Source organism: Anoplolepis gracilipes, chromosome 1 (assembly GCF_047496725.1).
Source record: "Anoplolepis gracilipes chromosome 1, ASM4749672v1, whole genome shotgun sequence".
NCBI classification, from domain to species: domain Eukaryota; kingdom Metazoa; phylum Arthropoda; class Insecta; order Hymenoptera; family Formicidae; genus Anoplolepis; species Anoplolepis gracilipes.
Genome location: NC_132970.1, coordinates 20,126,827 through 20,150,034, shown reverse-complemented (window position 1 = coordinate 20,150,034; position 23,208 = coordinate 20,126,827). Strand labels below are relative to the sequence as shown.

Here is a 23,208-nt window from a genome sequence, read left to right as displayed (position 1 = left end):
AAACACATAAAAGAGAAAAAGAGCGTTAGAAGATCGAATCGTATTTGTCGATGTTCTAATAACACCGTGAAAAAAAGAGGAAGTTCTAACAAGCAATAGCCCCATCAAGAAGTTGTTATTTGCCCATTGGAACTGAAAGAGGATGTCTTCGCATGAGGTCAGACATCCTCGTGACCAATGAGAAACCGATAGGGGAACAAGAGGCGATCAAAAGAGCTCCCATCGATTTGATGGATGCGCTACCGTCCGATTGACAACGTAGAACAAAAAGAATCGATTGCCAGCGAGCTGACAAAATTGAGTTTGTAACTGTAACAGCTACAGTGCGATTATTCGCTGTTCTTCAGAGATGGTTACAGATCGATCGTGTAAATGGATATTATTTGGAGTCTGTCAGCAAATGTTGATGGTACAAACGTGACAGGTTGACTAGTAAGGTTGCATAATCTCTTTTGATGCGCTCGTATTTCATCAGGTGCATATTGCACGCGAAAAAAAATTATATATTTAAAAACTAGGAATTTTGTATTATTATTGTTAAAATATTACATAATATAGCATTTGATATTTAGAATCGATAAAAATCGATAATAGAAAGGTATAATAAAAGTGGCAAAAAATATAGCTCTATATTACATAGTATAGATTTATAATTCAGAGAATTATATATTTTATATTTTATATTTTATATATTTTATATTTTATATTTTTATAAAAAAATAACAATATAAATATCGTGTAATATAGAATGTTTTATTTGCAAGAGAATTGAAGAGAACTGTAACAATTGAACTAGTTATTAGGTATGTCATTATCGAACGAATATAATTTATGCCTTATTCTCATTGTGATAATTTTAGTTCCAACGCTGAAAATTTATATTTCCAGTATAAATTATTCGATTGACTTCTCGAAATGCCAATCATTATTTTTGCAATGACAGAAAAGTACGAATAACAGCAAATTATGTAATTGTGAACAGCATGATGGAGCGAAACTGATCCTATCTCCCCTTTTCAAGTTGAATTAGCCGTTGTCTGCAACAGTAGCTATGAAGCGCAATTTTAAACAATTAAAATTATACAAAATTTTTGTAATTTTACTTATAAAACTATATATTGACGCAAAAAATATGAACGTATATATTTCTAGAATTTAGAAGAACAGCTACAATTAATTTGTTCATGTAATAATTAATTTGAATTAAAATTATATCGTCAGAGAGCTGATTATCTTCTCACGTATATTGGTGTCATTGATAGTTGCGCGACGCTTCTCTCTTGAAGGATATTATTCTTGAAGGAGTAAGTTAACTACTTTTTTCTTCCAAGGGTAAGAGAGGAGCATAAGCGTTGTCCATGAATAATTTCAACGAGATTTTTATCGTCGTTGTAAACTCTCGGTTTCGCGTCCGGCCGCTCCCGGGGGCGCGTAACAGAAATTTATCACGCTCGTTAAGCGTGGAAAAACTTTCGAGGGAACTCTTGCGACGTAATTGCTCGAGGTAGCCCTAACACGTTTCATACGAGTCTGAAACAAACGCAGCTGCGAGCAACCGATGACACCGTAAACGATTCTAGTCGAGATTGACGGGAAATTTTTTTTGAGGAATGTTCATTTTGGGATTCGATTGGATTGACGTTTTCAATTTACTCCAACTTTAGATATCCGTAAAAGAGAGAGTTTAAAATTTTAAATCAATAATGATTATGATAAATATATATTTTACTAATATATTTATGTAAATAAATATTTATTTTAAAGAAATAGCGCTATAAGTATATAAATTTAATAAAAATATAAATAAATTTATATAAATGTAAATATAAATAATTTATATAAAAATAAATATGAACACACATGCACACACATACACTCTAATATATGAATATACATGTATTATGATGAAAGCAGCACAGTTAACAAAAGCTATGTATTTTTATATAGAGAACAAAAGTTTTTAGATTTATAATTTTAAAAAAATATTTTCAGAACTGCGAATAAATTAAAAAATTATTCTTTATTAATGTAGATATAACGCTTCGCAGTATACTTTTGTATGATATAACGTTCAATTGGCCAGATAATTTCGTATAGACGTCACCTCTTAATTAACTTATCGACGCTTCCAATCGAATACTTCGAAAGAATCGTAACCATTTAATGCCACTGCGTTCTCGACTGATTTGTTCCAACCGGCAAAAAGTCCTTTTTATACTCGATTCGCGAAGAACGCAAACGGTGATCGAATCGCGAGGATGAGGTTGTCGACACGATTCCATTGCGATCGAGATTAATCGACAAGACGAGGGTAGGAGAGACGAAAGGATAGATTGGCGACTGAAAATAGCACGTAAGAAAGCAGGTAGATGCTCTGCAAAGTGAAAAAAGGCAGCGAGAGAGCTCAATTAATTGAACCTCCGACGAAAGGTTTCCTTGCTATCGATAAAAGTCCATGGAGGCGGGTAAAGGGAGTTACTGAAGTTTCCTCTTCCTTGTCTTTCGTGGATCTGCGTGGATTGAAACTTTTTCATAGAACTGTCATGCAGTCATAATTTATGTAGTCAGAACTATCCAGCGCATTTATTTCATGGCTCGGTTTCATCAATTACCTCGAATTATTTTCTGTTCATTACCGCTGCTGTACGTTACTCCCTTTTTTTGTAAATGTTTTCTAAATTCTGTAAATTTGTGATCTCCGAAAATTATTACTTTTGTTGCGATTATAATGAGCTGATAAATAAGAAAATACAGAACAATTTATAATTTTTATATCATAGATTGTGCACAAAGAACACATTAATTGTTCTGTATTTTCTTATTTGCTTGGTCATTTATAATCGCAGCGAAAATAATATTTCGTAAATCAAATAATATACCTAAAAGTAAATAATATACAATATAAATATATAAAATATATGTAAGACATTTATAATATAAAAGTATATGAATTTCATACATACATAAGTATGTATGTACATAACAATATATTCTTGAAATATCAAAAATAAAAAATAATACTGTTTAATCCCAGTTAATTCCCCAGTTTGGCATGGAAATTTTTAATGGCACATTGAAAAAACATTTTATTATGGATATTAAATATTCATATGGATATGATGCTGTCGCAATGATTATTCCATTTTATCAGCAATTTTCGTAAAGTATCGCGCGCTGTGTTAGAACATAAAATTCGTTCATTATTCATTCGGATTACGAGTTCTATAATTCGATATTGTAATGGAAAGAAATATTAATGTCTTTGGGAATTTGATTTGATTTGGGTTTTAACTTTTTTATAGATATATTATTACCAGCTTATATATCTTTTGTTCTTTATACAGAGTCCAGCAGAACAACCAGACGTTTTTAAAATGGTTACAGTTTAGCCCACAATGGTCAGAGGTTTACGTGCTCGATGGTATTAAACAGTACATACCACGCTATTTTGGAGTAGTATCATGCTTTTGTAATCAAAACATTTTTAAAAAATGGTGACTCAATTGTTCGTATTGCCCATATAGCAAGAGCTTTCATGGAAGTTATTGCATTAAAAAAATGTTTCCCGACCATGTCATTTCTCACGATGACTTGTCATGATCTGTTCGATCTTGACCTTTATATTTGTGATTATTTTTCTTGAGGAATTATTTTCCTTTATTGGAGGATTGTGATTATTTTCTTTATCTTTTAGGAAAAGTGTTCATCAATAAACCGCGCACACCAGATAAACTCAAAGCTGCGGTTCAAATGGTTGTATGTAGGTTGCCACGTGATCCTCCGATCATTGTCAACTAAACCACAATATTTTAAAAACGTTAGCTTAGGTTTTTCTGGTGGATCCTGTATATTTAGATAATTCAAAATTGAGTGAAAAATAATTAAGCGCAAATTGATTCAGAAGAAAAATAAAATGCTAAATAAATGTCACACATATAAATGAAATGATGTATTTATTAAATATATTTTTAATATCGAAATAAAATTATGTGAGAATACTATATCTTAAATATAACAAGAGAGAGAAAAAAGAATTTCAGGCACAAATATAAATGGCATTATATAGTGAGCTTTTAAAAGAGATTTTTAATAAACCAAGCTATGCTGCACGTGTTTCTAGATAAGTATCAAAATAAATTAACCAAGCTACGCTCATGGCTCTTCCAATTTTCTTCGAGAACAATCCATCTCGTCCCAACGGGCCAATCGGACATTTGAAACGAATCCTGAGGCCTTTCCATTAATTTCAGAAAAAAAGAATCATCCGTTGCGTTCTTTACAATCATAGAGATGAAGATGTTCCCGTTCCGTGCATTTTATTGATATTTAATGCGAATCGTTCGGCACGAGGCCATATTTTCATCTGGACCCGTCGCATATTGGCATCATAACTCTTCCAATCTAGCCTTTTGCGCGCTCTCGCACCCACCGAGAGTCACCCCGGGGCTCCTCTCACCACGTTCGATGTGAAATTGGGGATTTTATCGTGACGCTGTATTAACGAACTCTGGTGGACGAAAAACGAGCGTAGATTTAACGGGCGGATCAAGACGGTTATTCCCGCCGGGAAAGAAATTTAATATCGTTTCTGCTCACGCCTCGAAGCGATGAGTTTCGATAAGTACGATAAGTACGATATTCCCTTAACTTTCAAGTACTTGAAAAAGGCTTTATGAGATTCGTTCACCGTGTGTACACGTGTATCGAGGATAGATCGGTTTAATCATCGACGGTGTCGAACGATTGTTTTATTTCTTGTCGATTAATCTTTCCATTTCGTTAAAATAAATATTTGTGTGTGGATTATATCGAATAGTATTTTTATGCATAATGCTATTGATTCTAACGGATTTTATTATTTGTATTAACGGAACAGAATAGAATATCTAAAATTTCTTTCGTAATTTTAGTTTATCGTAGAGTCTATTTTCTACTATTTGACTTTGATAAATTTGCTGAATCGCAAAATAGAATAATGGATAGTGATTAATTATTTTTTTTATGTTTACAATTAAATTACTTTTCTACGTATTATTTTTATATGATAGTACACATCGAAAAAAAATAAGTTAATTGTAGATATAACAATAAAATTATAAGTTCTAACAAGCTAAAGTATTGCAATAGATATATATTCAAGATATTCAAGATGGAGTTTTCATTATTTATATGTATCTGGCATTCACATGACGTGCAAAAGCCAGTTCCATAAATTATCACCGATCAGCTGTCACACGGCGTGTTATAATAATTAATTATGAATGAGAATGATATTTTTTCCATGATGCTATTGTCTAATTACCGTAACTACATCACATGACTGATCGCGTTTTCATAGAGAACTAGGTCAATGATTGTGTCCCAATAAATATTGTCTCATTGTAACAACCGCGCGTCCACTTGGAATACTTTAATTACTTGACCTTATAAGTCTCGTTTATCATCGATAAAAGCCATTAATGTACACACAATCAGCCATCTTTTTTCGGCCAATACAGCTACTTCGTGTGTCTCGCGAGAAAATAATATTCTCAATGGATTCGATCGATACCATCGCACATATTATGTTTTCAAAATAATGTAACGATAAGGTATATAAAATGTATTTTTATGAACGCGATAACACAGTTATGGAATATATTTTTATATTTAGGAATAAATGGAAAGGTAATCTTCTCTCACGCGTTATTTACAAATTATCCTCATTAATTATAATTTCGATTTTATTAATGTCGTAATATTTTTATATATATGATATATTAATATTGTAATATTTATATGTGTATATATATATATATATGAAATATTAAATTTATGTAAATCCTCTTTGCGTATTTTATGTCGCTTTTGTAATTAATACAGCTCTTTATATTATAGAGACAAACATAACTTAATTGAATATCATAGCTTAGCATATTCCATTTGTTTTATTACGCGTTCTATTTCTGCATAACTCCGTTTGATTTATGCACAGAAATTAATGTATGATTCGTGTATACAGAAAGTGCCATTTTACAAAATTGCCAATAAATAATCCGGTACGATTTAGTCGGAGCACGTCGTTTATAATATTTTCCGACGTACGCAATCAAAATAAATCACAGATTCAAATCAAGATCGCAGTCAATCATGAAATAGACGTTTTTTTTCTACATTTCTTTGAGTCGTGCTAGAAAAATAGATTTATTTTGCAGCACGAGTTTCCCCTTTACATCGTGCGATATGACGGTTATTATTTATCTCAAGGACAAAGAATATGAGCAAACTCCTTTCTCTCTTTACATTTTTCATTTTATCCCTTGTTTTTCTCAACTATCTTTGTAAAGAAGATTGTAACAGAGAAACAGAAATAGACTATAATGATGAAGCATTTGCTTTTTGGTTCATGTCGCGTTTAATGCACCAGCGATGAAAAGCTAAAGATTATAATGGAAAACGTGCCGATTTTTATCTCTAATATTTATTATTTTTATGTTATTTGTTTATAGTAAGCAAGAGATGTACGATTGCATATTTTGTTAAATATAAATGTGATTTTATTTTTCATGTATTTATGTGTGAACCTAGTGTATTATATCGTAGAAACTTAAATAATTAAAAAGTTTTAATAGTTTTATTTTCAATAATTCTATAGTTGTTAATAGTTTAAATAAATAGGTTGGACCATTAAACCAAAAAAACAACAAACTAAGACATTATGGTATTTTATTCTAGAAAGGCATATTTTTATGTATTTGTATATGAAACGTTGATTCATTTTTAAGAATTCTAAAATAATTGTTCTAGAATAATTATCGTATAGTTTTTGATAAATTAATTTTTTTTTTCTAAAGAGTTTGCATTTTGATACGTAAGAGTAGGTTTTCTTTCGGACGAAATAAATTATAAAATATTATATATGCATATTATTATATTAAAATATTATTATAAAATATTTTAATAATGCTTATGGTTACCATTTTGTTTAGGAAATGCATGAATATATGTTTAGAACTAGGTGATAGCTGTATTAGAAAAGGCAGAACTCTTGAAAATCGATTAATGTCACATCTGGGGAGTATTTGTACATGTACGCATTTGCTCGTGATTATTTTATTTTAATGGATGTGTTTTTTTAAAAAGAACTTTTCCTAGAACTCACGTAAAATTATAATTAACTATTATTATCAATTATAATTTTGAGAATTTTTTGACGAAAAATAGGAAAAGAAATATCACAAAGTGAGTTACTGCGTGAACTTCGCAGTTTTGTTTTGGAATATTTTTTTTGCTTCGAAGATTAGAACTAATTATTATTTTATTATTTTAATTATAAAAAGTTATAAAATTATTGAAAAAATAAAACCAAAACTTTTAATTATACGGGAGAGTTAATATCGCACTGGTTTCCTAAATCGTATCTCATCAATTTTTTTATTTAATAAATATAAACGACATCTAAAGCTAAAAATAAATGAGGAATGGAAAATGTAGACAAAAATTTATCTAAAACATTCTATTTTGTCTGTGCTACAAAATTAAAAAAAAATCAGATACGATTGATGTAACTTGTAATCAATTTACATATCTTAGCTGATAATTTAATAATGCAGTTTTTTTTAGCTTTATACTTTTTTACTAAAAGTAGATTTTTATTGTAGAATATTTTACATTTATTTAATATATACATTTATTATTATATGTATAAAGATTAAATCGATATTTATAAATAAACACGTTTCTTAAATCATACTATTACAAGGTTTCTTAAATTGTATTGGATTTGAGACAATTTTGTTTAAAAAAAAGTAAAATTTATTCAGACAAATAAAACTGGATTAAAAAATAAGAGCCGAGTTATTTTAAGTAATTTTTGACAAAATGTTAATAAGCAGTTAATAATAGGTCTTAAACATCAAGCTAAAATGCGTAATATTTATTTGCGTACAAATTCGTGCCAAATAGGGAATATTATGTAAAATATTATAATATCTTGATATGATATTGGCAACTTTCCTCTATATGAATATTTAAAAATGATATATTTTATTTACACACATTACATTTAGTCACCTGTATGTAATGTATGGTAATATAGGTTATTCGTTTCCATATCGTGCATATCTTTAATTAGAGTTAATGTGTTATTAGAATTAATGTTTTATTTGCTTTTGCTATTTACTTTGTTGTCTACTTTATAGTTATTGTAAATGATATAATAATATCATATTGAAATGCAAATTACTATAATTATGATTGCTTTTGTTTATAGTAATTATTATTTGGTTTTGTATAAACAACACACATATATAAGTGTTAAGATATTTGTGAAATAATGATCTTTTTGAAATTTGTCATAAAATTATTTATTTCTTAATTTTTTTATATTACAGATATGGAATAAGAGTAGATCCTAGACAATGGTTCATTTTCCTTAGCGGTAAAAACGATGGAGGCGAAGAATATCCCTCATTGTTGCTGATTTGCTGTAAGTAAAACTGCCGATATGTCATTTTACAATCGTTTGACGAAAACATAACTGTCAATGTTCGTGGCCTCGATTACAAAATGATCGACGTTTATTATAAGAAGCTTTCGACTGCGTCATTTTGTCGATATCAAGAGAAGTGTGTCAATCGGAAAATTATTGATAACGTTTTTTTACTATTCGATAGCTTGAAATAACTTCTTGATAAAGAAGAAAACAAGACATCTTTTATACATTCTATTATCTATTCCGGACATGTTAATAATATCGAGTGAAAATTATTTGTTATATAAATTTATCAAATATTACATTGATTTTACCAAGTTACAAAATAATAATAGAGTCGTGGAAATAAGAGAATGTTATTGTTAGAGTGCAGTTCCTGTCATCAAATATTATCATCTAATATAATGTGTTAAATTTCTAATTTTGGAAATGATAACAAGGCTGGAAATGCAAGTTATTAAGCATTTATGTATTAATCTCGTCGTCATTGCTTGAATTTGTTTTGCTTTTATTATTTTTATTCTGAATTTTTTTCTCTTTAAAATTACAGTATTAATAAAATACGAAAATTATTAAAGATTTATATAATATATGATTGCGAAAAAGGATTGTGTTTTTTTGGCTATTACAAACTAGAAGATTGAACTGCATTAGTGGGGAAAGGAGAAAATAGACTTTAAATTTCGCTTTTATATCGAGGGTTTCCGGGATCGATGCACCAATATCCGCCGTAATTCAATTTTAACGTTTTTTGGGCACTATGCTTTTTTTTATTTAACTTGTACATAATGTGAATTCCCATTAATGTAATTGTCGAATAATAGTGAGAATGGCTCCGAAGAACCGTAATGAGATATATGATTTTGCCTTTGAACGGCTGAAAGAGGCAGAAATGATACGTATATTAAAAGAAAGAGTCAGTAGAATAATAAACATTCCAAGAATTCAAAGTTGAATTTTACCTTCTCCTGACAGCCATCCACTGATATAGTGTTATACCCGAGCAGTACTATAGAAATTAATAAAAAAAGAATAAGGAGAATGTGCTAAAAGGGTTCAGTAAAATGAAGTGAGGAGCGCGCGGGGGTGGTGTCAGTGGCGCTGATATGAGATGGGGAAAATGAAGGTTTGTTTCTGTCTGGCAAACTGGCTGTTGTTTTAGTTATCTCGTTACAGTGCGCATTGCAAAATTACAAAAAGGTGGAAACAATTTGGCGAGGTAATTTTCTATCTCGCCAGATCTCATTGATTCTGAATATTCTCTAAATGTCGTTTATTCAGAAGCAACATTCGAGCGTTTTTGCAATACAGTATAATTTGCTGCGCTGCTTCTTCATTTCTACGATGCGGGAAGAACTTAACAGACGAATCTTTTTTGTAATTTATAGTTTGCTATCTCGTGTGCTTGTTACTGGAATTATTGTTTCATTTCAAGCGTGTGGCATATATGTTTCTATTTTCTATTTTGTTAAATACGTATTATTATACATACAGTATAAAATATAATAGTAACAATAAATAATTAATTTATTTTAAATTAAAGTAAATTTAGTTTTAATTAAAATAGAATTAAATCAACACGATAGGTGAGAATAATATTTTTTCAAAAAGCTGACATTTACAAAATTGTCTATCAAATTTTACTTATCAATTCGATACAATTTCGCACAATGTTTGGTAGGTTAAACTCTTTAAATGCTATAATATAACGCTTTTAACGTAGACTTTTAAAGCGGATCGAAATTCAGCGAGTCTCCCGTGAGGCATAAATTCCAAGGCACGCATCGTGCCTTTAAACAGAGAACATATTCCTCGTGTATTGTCCCTTTAGTATCGCGCGGGTGTGCTCGCTTGTTGTGCTTTCACCCGAGGTTGCAACACTATAACTTACATGCGCAACAACCGGATACGCGTGCAGCTTTAAACGCGGATTGCACGCGCTATGGTTACATTGTGATAGATCAGGCATTGCCTGTAACCGAAAAACGATAAAAAAAGTTTTGAAATTTTAATCACAAAGTAGAATGAAAAATTATACAATTAGTAAAGCGATTTTTCTCACTCTCATTATACTTATATTAATAAAAAATATAATTTTATTATAATATTACTTACATATGTTTACATTTGAGAAATGTAGATAAAATAAAACGATAAAACTGATAAAACATAAAAATTATATACGTTATATTATCTGATTTTTTACGATATGATTTTTCCGTTTTATTAATTTTTTCGTTTGAAAGATGAATAAAATATCCATTTTTATTTGGTTTTACTTAAAAATGTTATACTATCAATTTGTTAATAGAATTACAGTATCAATTTTGATGATATTTAGAGAGATTATTTACCTTCACATTTTGATATCGCGCTCTAAAAAAATCTTTCTAAATATGATTTCTACCTATTTATATTCTTAACGTTTTCAATCCCTGGTACAGATTGAACGCGGAGGTTTACGTCGGACAGGCCGCCAGGGGGGGTTGCATCATTTACACATAAGGGAAGGTAATGCTCATGGGAAACTACGGCTAATAGCTTCCGTATTTTAGAATCTGCGCCGTACGCCGTCGCTCCTTCCGACGGGATGCTAAACTCGTTTTCTTTTTACATTCAACCCTCGGCCTTCTTTCTGCCTGCTCCCACGACACCTCCCACGACCCTTCGTGGCAGCAGGCAGAGTGTTTTGTTCCTCGCGTATCTTGCGCGACCCCTCGTATAATAATTTTTATGGCAAGCGAGCCGAAATTGCTTTTTAAACGCGAGATTTTTCGCAACAGCCGTTTTGCGATTAGAGTATTAATTATTAGATGAGCTAGACATTTTTTTCGACGAGTTAGCTTATTTTATAAATCACGAAGGTAGGACATATGCATGTCTTTTTTCCCTCTCTTCTTTTCCTTATTTCATTTCGCATTCGCGGTACGATTTATGTCCTTTATTATAATATTATTCAAGCTTTTCGCATGTTGTCTGTAAACTGAAATGACGACACATCAAACGCGCTGTTACGGCAGATTTCAGTGGATAGAAGTACATACATAAAAAACGTCGAGCTCAAAAACAACGTCGAATTGAAAATTTGTTGTGTGCATTCCATGACAATGCCAGCGGTGCGAAAATACTGAGCTAATAAAGCCATAGGTTTGTTATCGACGCGAGGAGAGTATCAATAGTTTGTAGTTGTATATAGGTTTTTTTTTTAGATGTAATAATTGCATTTGTTTAATAAAGCCCTTTAATACAATTTGCGTTTTAATTAGAATTTTTAGATTTATATTAATATACGTACATATATACAGATATACATATGGAGACGTGTGAAAAAATAACATCATTATTAATAGCAAACATAAGATAAGAATTTTTAAATCATTTAATTATTGTAATAATTAAATTTCAACTAGAGTTTATTTTACTTTCGTAACAAATAATTAGCTACATTTGCTGAAAATAGAAATAGGTTACATAATTAATATGCATATATGCAATTATACACGTACAGAAATGTGAAAATATAAAATCATTATTAATAGCAAGCATAAGATTGCTATTAATAATCTATTGGATTATTTATTCCGCGTATTGTATCAAGCAAATTATTTTTAATTAATTGAATTATTGATAATTGATTCTCGATTAAAGCTTATTCCACTCTCGTAACGAATAATCAGCTGCTGAAGATAGAAATACGTTGGTTTAGAAATGACATCACGGATGGAGAAGTGAAAAGAAAAGCGGGTAGATACCGAATTCACCTTTCGCTCTTTCAAATTTCCGCCTTCAAGGTTTTCATGGCGGGGAAATGGACCTTTCCCTAAGAACATGTAGCGGTGTCCGTTTGGCGGTTTTCCGGAAGTTCGAAGACGGCAAGTTTCAGGATAACTTAAAGTTAACTGTAACTCAATGCTCGCGGCCCTCAAGCCGCGTAACGAGTCTGGGGCGAAATGTGAAAGGGTGTACCGACGAACCACCACCGACCTATCCAGGCAACCGCCACGATAGCTTTACTGGCGAGAGGGTTTGTTCTCATAACGCCGACAACATTGTCGGCACCCCGCCATGGCGTATCTTATTCTCTGTTAGTCGAGTGTTAAGACCAAACTCAGCGAGATTTGCATGCCACGTCTGTGTGAATTTCGCCGCAACGTGCCGGAAACAACCGCGTCGCGGTAAAGCAATTAACGACTGTCTGTTGTATCGGTGCCGATCCTTCCATGTTACTTGTAACAGTATTCCGCGAAAAAGGCTGCTGCAAGACATGTGTAATAATCTTATGGCTGAACTCAAAATTATTTGAGTAATTAATTTATTTTTTGGATTACGTTAAATTATTGTTCGAAAATAATATGCCATTTAAGGGGATTCAAAATTACCGACAGCACGTGAATTACAGATTTTGAAAATCTCTTTTTTGGCTACAAGGATTGATAAATCCTTCTCCACAATTAAAGTGCTTACAAAAACAACATGCGGAAGCTAATATTATATAATAATTCATATAAAAATGATAAAAAATTGAAAAGTGACAGTCTTTTATATTAAATAAATATTGTTACGTCGTAACAATATTTATTTAATATAAAAAGTTCTACGGTATGTTCGTGCAAGAGATATAGCGTCCGCGTTTGGAATAACATAACAGAATATTAATAAAATGACTTTAGAAGTTTAGTAAAAAAGATTTTTAAAATCTGTAAAAAATTACTCTCGTGCATCTGTGAGGGTGCGAGATTGAAACACAAACTCACGTCACACGTCATTTCTAAAAGGTCACAAATATTCCTAGTAGAAACCTATCTTATTTTGTGTGTATAAATTGCAAAACTTTTATATATTAAGCAAATATATTGTCAGGTTGGGTTAAATTTTGGTCGATAATATATAACAACTTTTGGATCCCCTTAATGATTCTTTTTATTTTCTTATTTAGTTTTTTTTTTTTAATTTTCTCTTTTTCGCAGAACGATTGAAGCAGTTTCATGCAGGCGATCTTACGCGGATCGCATTTAGTTTAATTCCCAAAACAATTATTACTTTTTCTTCATCTCTTATCCAATTCGCTATCAAAATTGTAGCAGTATCGTGAATGAGTTTTACGAGAGATGAAACTTTAAAAGGACCAATGGCATGACCAGACACCAGCGGAATGAGGAAATTTGCGTGATAGGGATCGCTTTCGCGTTAATTTCAAAAGGCGAATGTCCGGGCTGGGTTTTCACGCCGGTCGTGCAATGTTATACGTTTCGCCATTCGCGCGCTGCTCATTAAAGCACAGAATGGAAAACGGGACAAGCGGATCGTCGTATGAATTAATCTGCGCACGAGCAACACGGCGCGCAAGTAATCGAATTAAATGCGAGATTGATCTAAATCCCTCGCGAGATCCCTTCGCATGCATTCACTATCTGCATATCTCTCTCGTTTATCGTGGGTTATGCACACGGCCAGAGTAAACATAGACTTATTACAAGTGCGTATCGATCGAACCATTGTATGTTTTTTCGCTTCGTGCATTTCTGATTAGAGATGTAGAATTTTCCCTGCTTTATTAGAATCTTTTACTACTGTAGTTTTTTTTTTTTTTTTTGTTAAAAAAAATCAGTAAAAGTAAAGAAAAAGTAGTGGCCTATCGTAATATATTATCACGATGCGCATAATATAATGCATTAATTACACACTAATTTATTTATTTATCAAGAGAAATCGAGCAAGAGCGCGTTTTATTATTGATCGAATAAATAATTAATAATTTTTAGATGGTATTGGAAAATTGATCAACATTGGCGCGACAGAGGAGATGGGATATGAAAAATTCAACTTGTCGGAAATCGCAGAAAAATTGCGCAAAGCGAAGAGTAGATAAAATTTCATAATTTCTATGCAATTCCAAATAAGATTTCTTTTTCATAAAAAAATTTTGTGAAATTACGAATCAAAAACTGAAATAAAAATAAATAATGAAACATTCCATTTCGTCAAATTTATTTTAGAAAATTATATGCAATTGAGTTTCTGAAAAACCAAACTAATCAACTTTACTTTTTAAAGTTTCTTAATTTTAATACTAGAGCACTTCTAATTACGTTCATTGTGCGTGTGTATGTGTGTGTGTATTACTAAAATTAAGAAATTGATAAAAAGTGCAGTTGATCAATTTGGTTCCTGAAATGCTCGATTAATAAATTGTTTAAAGATCTTTTGTTCAACGAGCGTCACAAAATACTGTTCTAAAAAATTAAGAATATCATGAGCGAAGAATATTTTTCCATGATGAAAAGATTTCGAGATAAAAGGCTTGGAAGACGTCATTCTGCAGCAATCGTTTCAGAATTACGTTTATAAATCTCCTCTGTGTATTGCCCGAGATACGAAAATAGCGTCGGTTAAAACTCGCGAAAACCTCCGTTCGAGCGGCGCGAGCCCACTTCTGGATTAAGGAGATATAAAGAAAGATAGAGTTGTGTGAAAAAGGACTTGGTAAGGGGGTGGAAAGCGGATGCTAGAGAGTGAAAAGAAAGAGCGAAAGGAAGGCGACGCCGTATATACCTATATACAAAGCTTGCTGAAGAGTCGGAGAACGGGGTATGAAAAGAGGCGATTTTCCGTCCGCGGTTTACGTTGCCTCTTTATTGCCAGTAGCGGCGGCGTCGCCACCAACATCACCACCACTATCCGGAGAGTCCGTCGAGAGTAGTCTGAACCGCGCGCGTCGAGTGCTAATTACGAATAATTATGAGTGCTAATTAAGGCCTTCCTTTGCCGCGTCGACACGTCAACGTGCGATACGTCTGCGCTTTTACGTTCGGTATAAAACCTGTGCTAACGCCCGAGATGTCCTAAAAAAGATCGATTTAAAGTTCGCTAAAAGCATTTAAAAGCAAGCTAAATATTTCGTACACGATACGTATAAAACGGTTACTTTGTTGAAATAGCACACGGTTTGTACATAACTTATCGTCTTCGGATCAAACTTTTACTCGCGCTTGAATTTTTAAACGATTTCAGTGATGAAATAAAAACAAGAACTAAATGTTGAAAAATAAAAGTATTTACCGATTTATTGAAAAAATATATTTCGCGACAATCTTCGCGTTAATTTACTTTAATTACTGTGTCAGCAAAAAGAAGAGATAAGACACTCCGCTCTGCTTGCCTGGCGTCCGGCCAGTTTATCAAACTTTCATAAAACACGTCGAAAGAATGTCGCCGACTCGATGTCAGAATCTAATTAAGATCCGCTTCCTACCAGAATTTGATCTCCCTCTCTCTCTCTCTCTCTCTCTCTCTCTCTCTCTCTCTCTCTCTTTCATCTCTGCCATTTCTCGCGAGCTGTGCCGTGTAACTAGCCATCTTCTGGTTTGACGCGATGATTCGCAGCCAACGCTTCAAGAGATAGGAGAGACTCATCGTAAAAAAAGTAAAAGTCTTAATTAGTGGTCGAGATCGGAGAAGTGCTTGAGGGTGGAGGTCGATTACTCTCGAGCCTGTAAATGTCAGTACACACTATTACTGCTTGTCCCGTACTGATATTTGTATATTTGACTATTTCTTTTTCCTTTTTCTTCTTTTTTTCTCTTTTCCTATCTTCCAAATGAAAAACTTCATCCCGTTAACACGATTATAACGGCTTCGTCGTTATATGACATATTACTGTAATTCGTTAAGGTGTCTCTTTTGCTCTTCATGAAATACACATATGTGCTGCAGAAATACTTTTTTGTTTGTTTTTAGATTTAATTTTTGGCATATCTAAAGACACGAGTAATGTATCTGTGTGATAATTTATTTTTTAGATAGATAAATGCTTCAAATTCGTCGGATAAGTCAATATTTGTAGTAATATTTTTATTAGTCTTTATACTCATCAGTTTACGTTTATTAAAGGTACTTTGATCCCTTTATACATACAATTCGAAAATATAATATTGGAAATATTTCACTTTTGTGCAAGTATAATGTAACAATATTAATAATGATAATATTTACGTATAAATACGATATATATAAAAAAGTTCATATTTATTCTATAAATATCTAAATGATTAATCTAATTGTACGTTAAAAGCGAAATGCGAAAAATAAAGTAAGAAACTTCGTCTTCTGTCACCATATAAATTTGATCGTAATAAAACTTTCAGGGCATCAGATTGCAATTTTAAACGCAACATAGATAAAAAAATGTAATAAATATGAAGATTAATTTTTCTGATACCTTTGCGAGATAAAATAATGTATCCTACCTTGTCAGAAAGTCTGTTTTTGCTCGAACAACTATTTTTTTTTTTTTTTTTTGTTTTTATTGGATCTTATGACATACTGCATGGCAAATACTAAGAATAAACAAGCTCAGCGCCAAACAGGCCGAAATATTTCATCGATTTTTCGACGTTAACGTCCGCTAGCTTTCGTGCGATAAAATGCATTCGAATGCCAGCCTCGCAACATTGGCATCGCCATATCGTTTTAACGACAACCGTCCATCGTTCATAAATTCGGCCCGTATCCGTCATGAAACAAACCGTCGTTCGTGAAACATTGTTCTCGGAACATCAAATGGAGTTTGAAAGTAGATCAAAGAAAAAATGCATACGCTTGTGACGAAATTACACTGTGCAATCACCGCGGCTCGGTTTGCTACGCGTGATTTGTCCGTCGCCCATTAACCCTCCTCGTCCCCTCTCCGACCCTCGTCAAAACCCATTTTTTTCTCGTTTAATTCCTCTTGGACGAAGCGAGCTTTGAAGGCTTTTGCGATTTTCACCCCACAGTCGGCGTGAAAAACCGAGCGAATTTCCACGACGAAAAGGGTTCCATTAATATCTATTAGCGAGCCGTGCTCGACATCGGGCGGATTTATACATCTCCCCCTCGCCCTCCTTTCTCTTTCTCTCTCTATCCAAATTTCTCCTTGAATCTCCTATCTGTCGGAATATCGCGAAAGAAAAAAAAAAGCCAGAAAACGAGCGACGGGAAAGGAAAGTCGGAGGTATTCTGAAATATGAGACGTCGTTTGTTTTCATTAATTAACGCCAACGTTGGAGTGTCAGACGCCGAAACCGATACGTTTTCCGGATTATCAATATTCCAGCACAACGATGCGGTTCCTCGTATTCATTACTAACAATTTTCACTTTCGCGCTCGTATTCCACCACCTATTTCACCACGAGGAGAGCGAGAGGAATTTCGTTGCCTCGCGGCGTTTTCCAGATTCTATCTCTGGACTTTTAGGCATAGATTGATTGGTAGGGTTTACAAGTTATACGCTTGTGGGAAAGATACACGCGCGCGAATAATTTTATTAAAAGATTTACGGGCAGAAAATATTTTTAAATCACGGAACTTCGAGTTAAAAAAAAATCTCTTAAATTTAGGACGATTTGGGAAGATACATATATCAAGACTTTTCTTTTTTTATGAATATTAATTTGCAAATAGTAGTACATATATAATTTTAGTATTAATTATTAATGAACAAACTTGCATTTAAAGCAGTTCGTGCATCTCCTACAGCGTTCAACTTTTTAACTTATGGTTAATTTATGCTCATTTTCTTGTCTCCTTTTTTTATTTTGAAAACATTTTTCTGCAAAATACGTTATCGAGGTAATTTTAATCTTATTCGTTGGTTAGGTAAAAGGGATTGTTTTCGTCACTTTATTTCAATCCTCTTATCAAAACAGCTGTGTGCTTCCAATTTCTGGGACAGTTTTGCATTTCGAATGCGCTTAATTCACCGAATAAACGCTTTCGCGTTTTTTCTCCTTCTACGTGCGAGCTCGTAATTTGTCCGATAAAGCAAGTCTACGAATCACCGGAGACTAAAAACAGTAATTTGTGAAGGGTATTCAAATTCAAAGAGCTTGTATTTAATCGACGTGAGTAACAATCGTCATCTAACTTTTGTTCATCGTACTTCGATACGGGTTGGTCTTAAATTTCTTTGTGTCCAGCAATGAAACACGAAAATGAATGAAATTAAGTAAAATTGACAATATGTAAAGCGATAATAAGTAAAAAGGTTGCAAAACTCGTCACTTTTATTTTACTTTATTCGCACGAGAGAATCGATGTTACGCATTATGTTTATGTAAAACAAACGTATTCTTTAATTTTATAATATTACTTTTATTATTAAATTAATGTTTTTCACGATATTATTTTTATAATGCATTTGTTATCTTAAAATAATATACTATTATATTAACAAAATATATATTGACACTAATGTAAATTTTAATACATATTGCAATGGGTACACAAGCCAACGAGTTTGATAATCCTCTTGGGCAACATTTGTTCTCGTAAATCAAGTTAACGTACAAATTCGTCGGGAAAATGTGAAAACATTCATTGAGCTGTAAAGTGATAATAGTGTCATTATTGAAGTTTACAAAGTAGCAAAGTCTCAAACAAGCTTTCTACGCAATCGTTCAATCGATTGAAAGAATACAAAAGCTGCACTCGGTTTATTGTAACACGTTGCACAGTATGTGTGTGCGTGCGTGTGTGTGTGTGTGTGTGTGTGTGTGTGTGTGTGTGTGTGTGTTTGTAATTATTTTTTGCATTTTATTTTATGATAAACATTACCTGCATTAAAATGTTTGTTAACTGGAAATTGTATCGAGAATGACTTGACTTTTTTGAGTAGTAATGAAAGGAAGAGAAGTTTAGACTCTACATGGAAATTAATTGTGACTAATGTGTTCTTGATTGCCTGCTTGACATTTTATACGCGTCAGCATGCGACTTCTTTTCTTTGTTAGCTAAAATTAATTTGGGATTAGCATAACGAGCAACTCAGCGCAACGTTCGTAACTTAATAATAGTTTTGCAGAGGCAAAAATACTCGCGTACAATCATTACAGTAATATATGATATTTACGTGTAATGTGAAAACTAATAATTATGCTTAACCTATTCCGACCTATATATATCTCTTTTAATAATGTTTCTTGTATTAAAATTTCAAAATACAAAAGTTTGTCGGTGATAAAAATAACGTGATTATTTTTGTAATCATAACATAGACATTTCAATCAGAAGTGGCAGGCAAATAATTAAAAGTTAAAATATTCAAATTTCATAATTTTAAAACATTTCTTTGGAGGAACATGTCAGAATTTTGAAAAGCCAAAATTTGTGTGATATTCTTTGTAGTCGGATGAAAATTGTCATGTTTTAATGAAGCTTGACAGCTGCAGATTGTGTGTATTAATATATTAATAAATTAAATTTCTCGAAAGCAATGCATAGCCAATGTTTTCATTAAAGTCGCTAATAACTCGTACTACTAAAATTCTTGATGCGCCGCAGGCGCATGCATTTCCGGATCTTCGCGTCGGGTTTCTTCGACGTGATGCTTTCGCAATTCCCAATCCTGCGAGTTTGCCTATCATCCAGTTGCATCTCTTAAACTTATTTAAGTTTCGCCTATATTTTATCCCACAGCGGATGATACCTCGAAGAATACGATGAGCCACTCGCGGTGAAATCTTACCGAGTATAGCGACCGCTATCGCGTGTCTCATCCACGCTGAAAATCCACGTAATCTTCGAAAGTGTCCGAGTGTTCTCGGTTCTGGCAACGATGCTAGGAACGATAAGAGAAACGACATGAAATAAAGGAGAAATTTTGTATTTCGTCAAATTCCATTGTTAGGATCGATTCTTGAATAATCCCATTCGGGCGTAATTTTTGTATACCATACGAATCTGATTTAATATTTAAGTAAATAAAAGCTTTCTCTTAAAAATCAACATTAATTAAACGTTAAAATAAAATCTTGGATTAGCTCTTAAGATTAAAAATAATAGATTTTAATTTTTTAAAAGATTTACTTAATGAAATATTGAATAAAATGCATAATTAAAATTATCTAATGATTTAATTATTAGTTTTAAAATAATGTGCAACTTTATCTCGATACAAAAATTTATCCAAGCATTTATTTTTGCCATTTTAACAAAATTTCAAAATCGTAGAATTTACAACGACGCATTCATAACTTATGTTTCTGAAATTTCCGGAATGCGACAGTTTTCTTCGCGCAATAATGCAGGGCCGCATTGGAACGCAATTTCAGAGACGACTCTGCGATAAAAATTTAGACGACTAAACGATTACGAAACACACATTTCGTTCTTCTTCTGCAGATAGAGTTGGGATCGAGGACGATATTGTTTTCCGTGAACTCCGGGCGCGCGTCGGGCTCGATGTACGCCCAATCGTACTTCCGCTTTATATCGAGTGCTATTTTGGATGATTTATCGACGAGGCGCTTTCGTCGCTGCTAGTTCGATATCGGCTTGCTCTTTTTTTTTTTTTTTTTTCTGTGTGTGTGTGTGGGTGTGTGTCCTCCCTACCGAACGCTTCGAGAGCGACGCTTTCGATCACCGGCAGCATTTATCCTCACTGCGCAGCTTTCGCCACACACTCGCCTGTCCTCTCTTCTTTCTTTTTTTTCTCCGCATATCTCTCACTCGCTTCTATACCGTCACTCTGAGTGACAAGTCCTTGTCACTTCCTCTCTTCAGCTGGGATGCCAATCGGTCGACTGCACATTTCGATGTTCGGCCGGTTTCAAAAAGAGAGAAGAAGAGGGAAAAAGAGTAAAAGAGCGAGAGAATGACAAATTCGCGGAGAGCAACGTGAAGCCGTATGATCGATAAACTAGCCCTTTTGTTTTGTTTGTTTTGCAGATTCCACCGTACCGGTGGTCCTTTGTCTGCTGATCGAGAAAGGACTGTCTGTGGTGAGTGAATTTTTCTTCCAAATATTTTGGTATACATATGTATAAGGGGCGTGCGAGCGGAAAGTGAGCAAATCCAATATCCGGGTAATCGACTGAACGATAGTCGCGCGATACCGTAACTCGTTCGACAAGAGAGGCGTTACATTGTAATTTATTGCCCTTAATAGTGTCGACGCTTTTGCATTGTATCGATTGGAAATAAAAGAATTGGTGAGGCTACATCACTAACAGCTTTGTAAAATTTTGCGTACGATTAATTTATTTATTCTCTCGATAATCGTTCTCATATTTTTGTTAATGTATATTGAACATGTTTAATTGCAAAGCGATATGAACATATATTTTAATGAGTATCACCGATAAAAGAAAGTATTACGTAAGAAAATGTCATATTTAAGAAAAAATTTAATTTGTTTCTCTGTAATTTGTATTTGTTCATAGTCCGATTATAAATCTGATTATGATAATATTGTATAATCGGAGAAATACTTTGTGTAATATTTCTTTCTTTTTTTTCTTTAATATTTTTTAAATACACGCGCGATTAATTTTCTTTATTTAAATTATTCTATATTTAATATAAAATTATAAAGTTAATAAAAATTGGATAATAAATAAGCGCTTTATCCATGTATTTTATCATGAAAATAAATGCATTCGAGTTTCATTATATGAAACCTCAGAAAGAAAGTTCTTGAAGGGAAGTTATTTGTATACTTTTTCACTTCTTCTTATTCTTCTTTTCGCACTCGCGGCAAACATCGAGGAACAATCAAAAATAAAGAGAAAGATAAAGAGAAATAAACATGAGGAACCGAGGGACACATTGTACACATTTCACCTCCAATAGACTGTTTCTTCTCTTTTGTTTTTTTTTTTTTTTTTTTTTTTTTATAAGGAGACAGAGACTAAATAATAATGATATGAGGGAGAAACTCGTGGCGAGTAACTTTCTACAACTATAGGGAAAAGTACAGAAACACTATCAAGGGAGACATTTGTTGCGTTTTACCCTTCCTCGAGCTCTCGCTCAGCTTTTTATATTCGATGAACTGTCAGGTTCACCTCTGCAAAGTATTTCGAAACGTTACATTATCTGCCGTACAATGTAAGAAAAAACTATTTTATTCTATTCCACAAACTCTTTTTATATTATCAGCTTGGTCTCTTTTATAGGAATTATAAAAAATTATTTTATAATATTTTTATAGAAGTACAGTATAAACTTACCTACGCTACATCCAGTAAAATTCTATATCATAAATTTGTTTATTATAAATAAATTAAAAATTTTAAAATATCTTTTTACATTTTTTATAATAATTGCGTCATTAAAACTATCAGGGTTCTTCTGCAATGGCGCTTTTTACTATCCCTCAAACAACCGTCATAATGTCCAAGAATAGCGTTTAAAGTCAGCACAGATTATTGGCCGTAACTTTGGTCGAAGTTTGCGAACGAATCAATTCTATCGATTTGACGATCCCACGGCTGGTAGATAAGGGCGGCGATATTTTTCCCGGCTGCGAGGGTGAAAGTCGACGCGTACGGTGCCATACATAGTGCTTTATCTGCGCTGATAATGCCGGCGGACAGCAGTGGGATTTTAACGTCGGAAATCTCTTGCACGATGTTCCCTTATCGCTGTGTCGTAAAAGTGATCACCGACCGACGAAACGCGTCCAGTCATTCTCACATTGTGAAGTCCGTTGATTCCGAGCGTCATATGAAATAGCGACGCATTAATGGACCTTTTATCGCGCACCGTGATGTATTCCCTTATGACGAACATGTTCGTTAGTTATGTTTTGTGTTATGCAGTCCGTTATGTAAATATCAGTATAATTACGTTATATCACCAACGGTAATTTCGCGATGATCACTCGTACATCGAAAAATTGTCATGGATCGTGTCCCATGCAAACGAACACGTGACTTTTCGATTATTCCACGCGTAAAACTCAATTTAGCAGATT

At 32.9% G+C, this 23,208-nt stretch overlaps 1 protein-coding gene across 1 annotated transcript in view; it reads left to right on the top strand.

Moving 5' to 3' along the window:
- Positions 1 to 23,208, top strand: part of Mdy (diacylglycerol O-acyltransferase) — a 91,114-nt gene that overhangs the window by 15,814 nt on the left and 52,092 nt on the right. The window contains exons 3-4 of the mRNA XM_072893126.1: positions 8,373 to 8,467; positions 21,180 to 21,232. Of these exons, the coding sequence (XP_072749227.1) occupies positions 8,373 to 8,467; positions 21,180 to 21,232 (148 nt within the window). The remainder of the gene's footprint in view (positions 1 to 8,372; positions 8,468 to 21,179; positions 21,233 to 23,208) is intronic.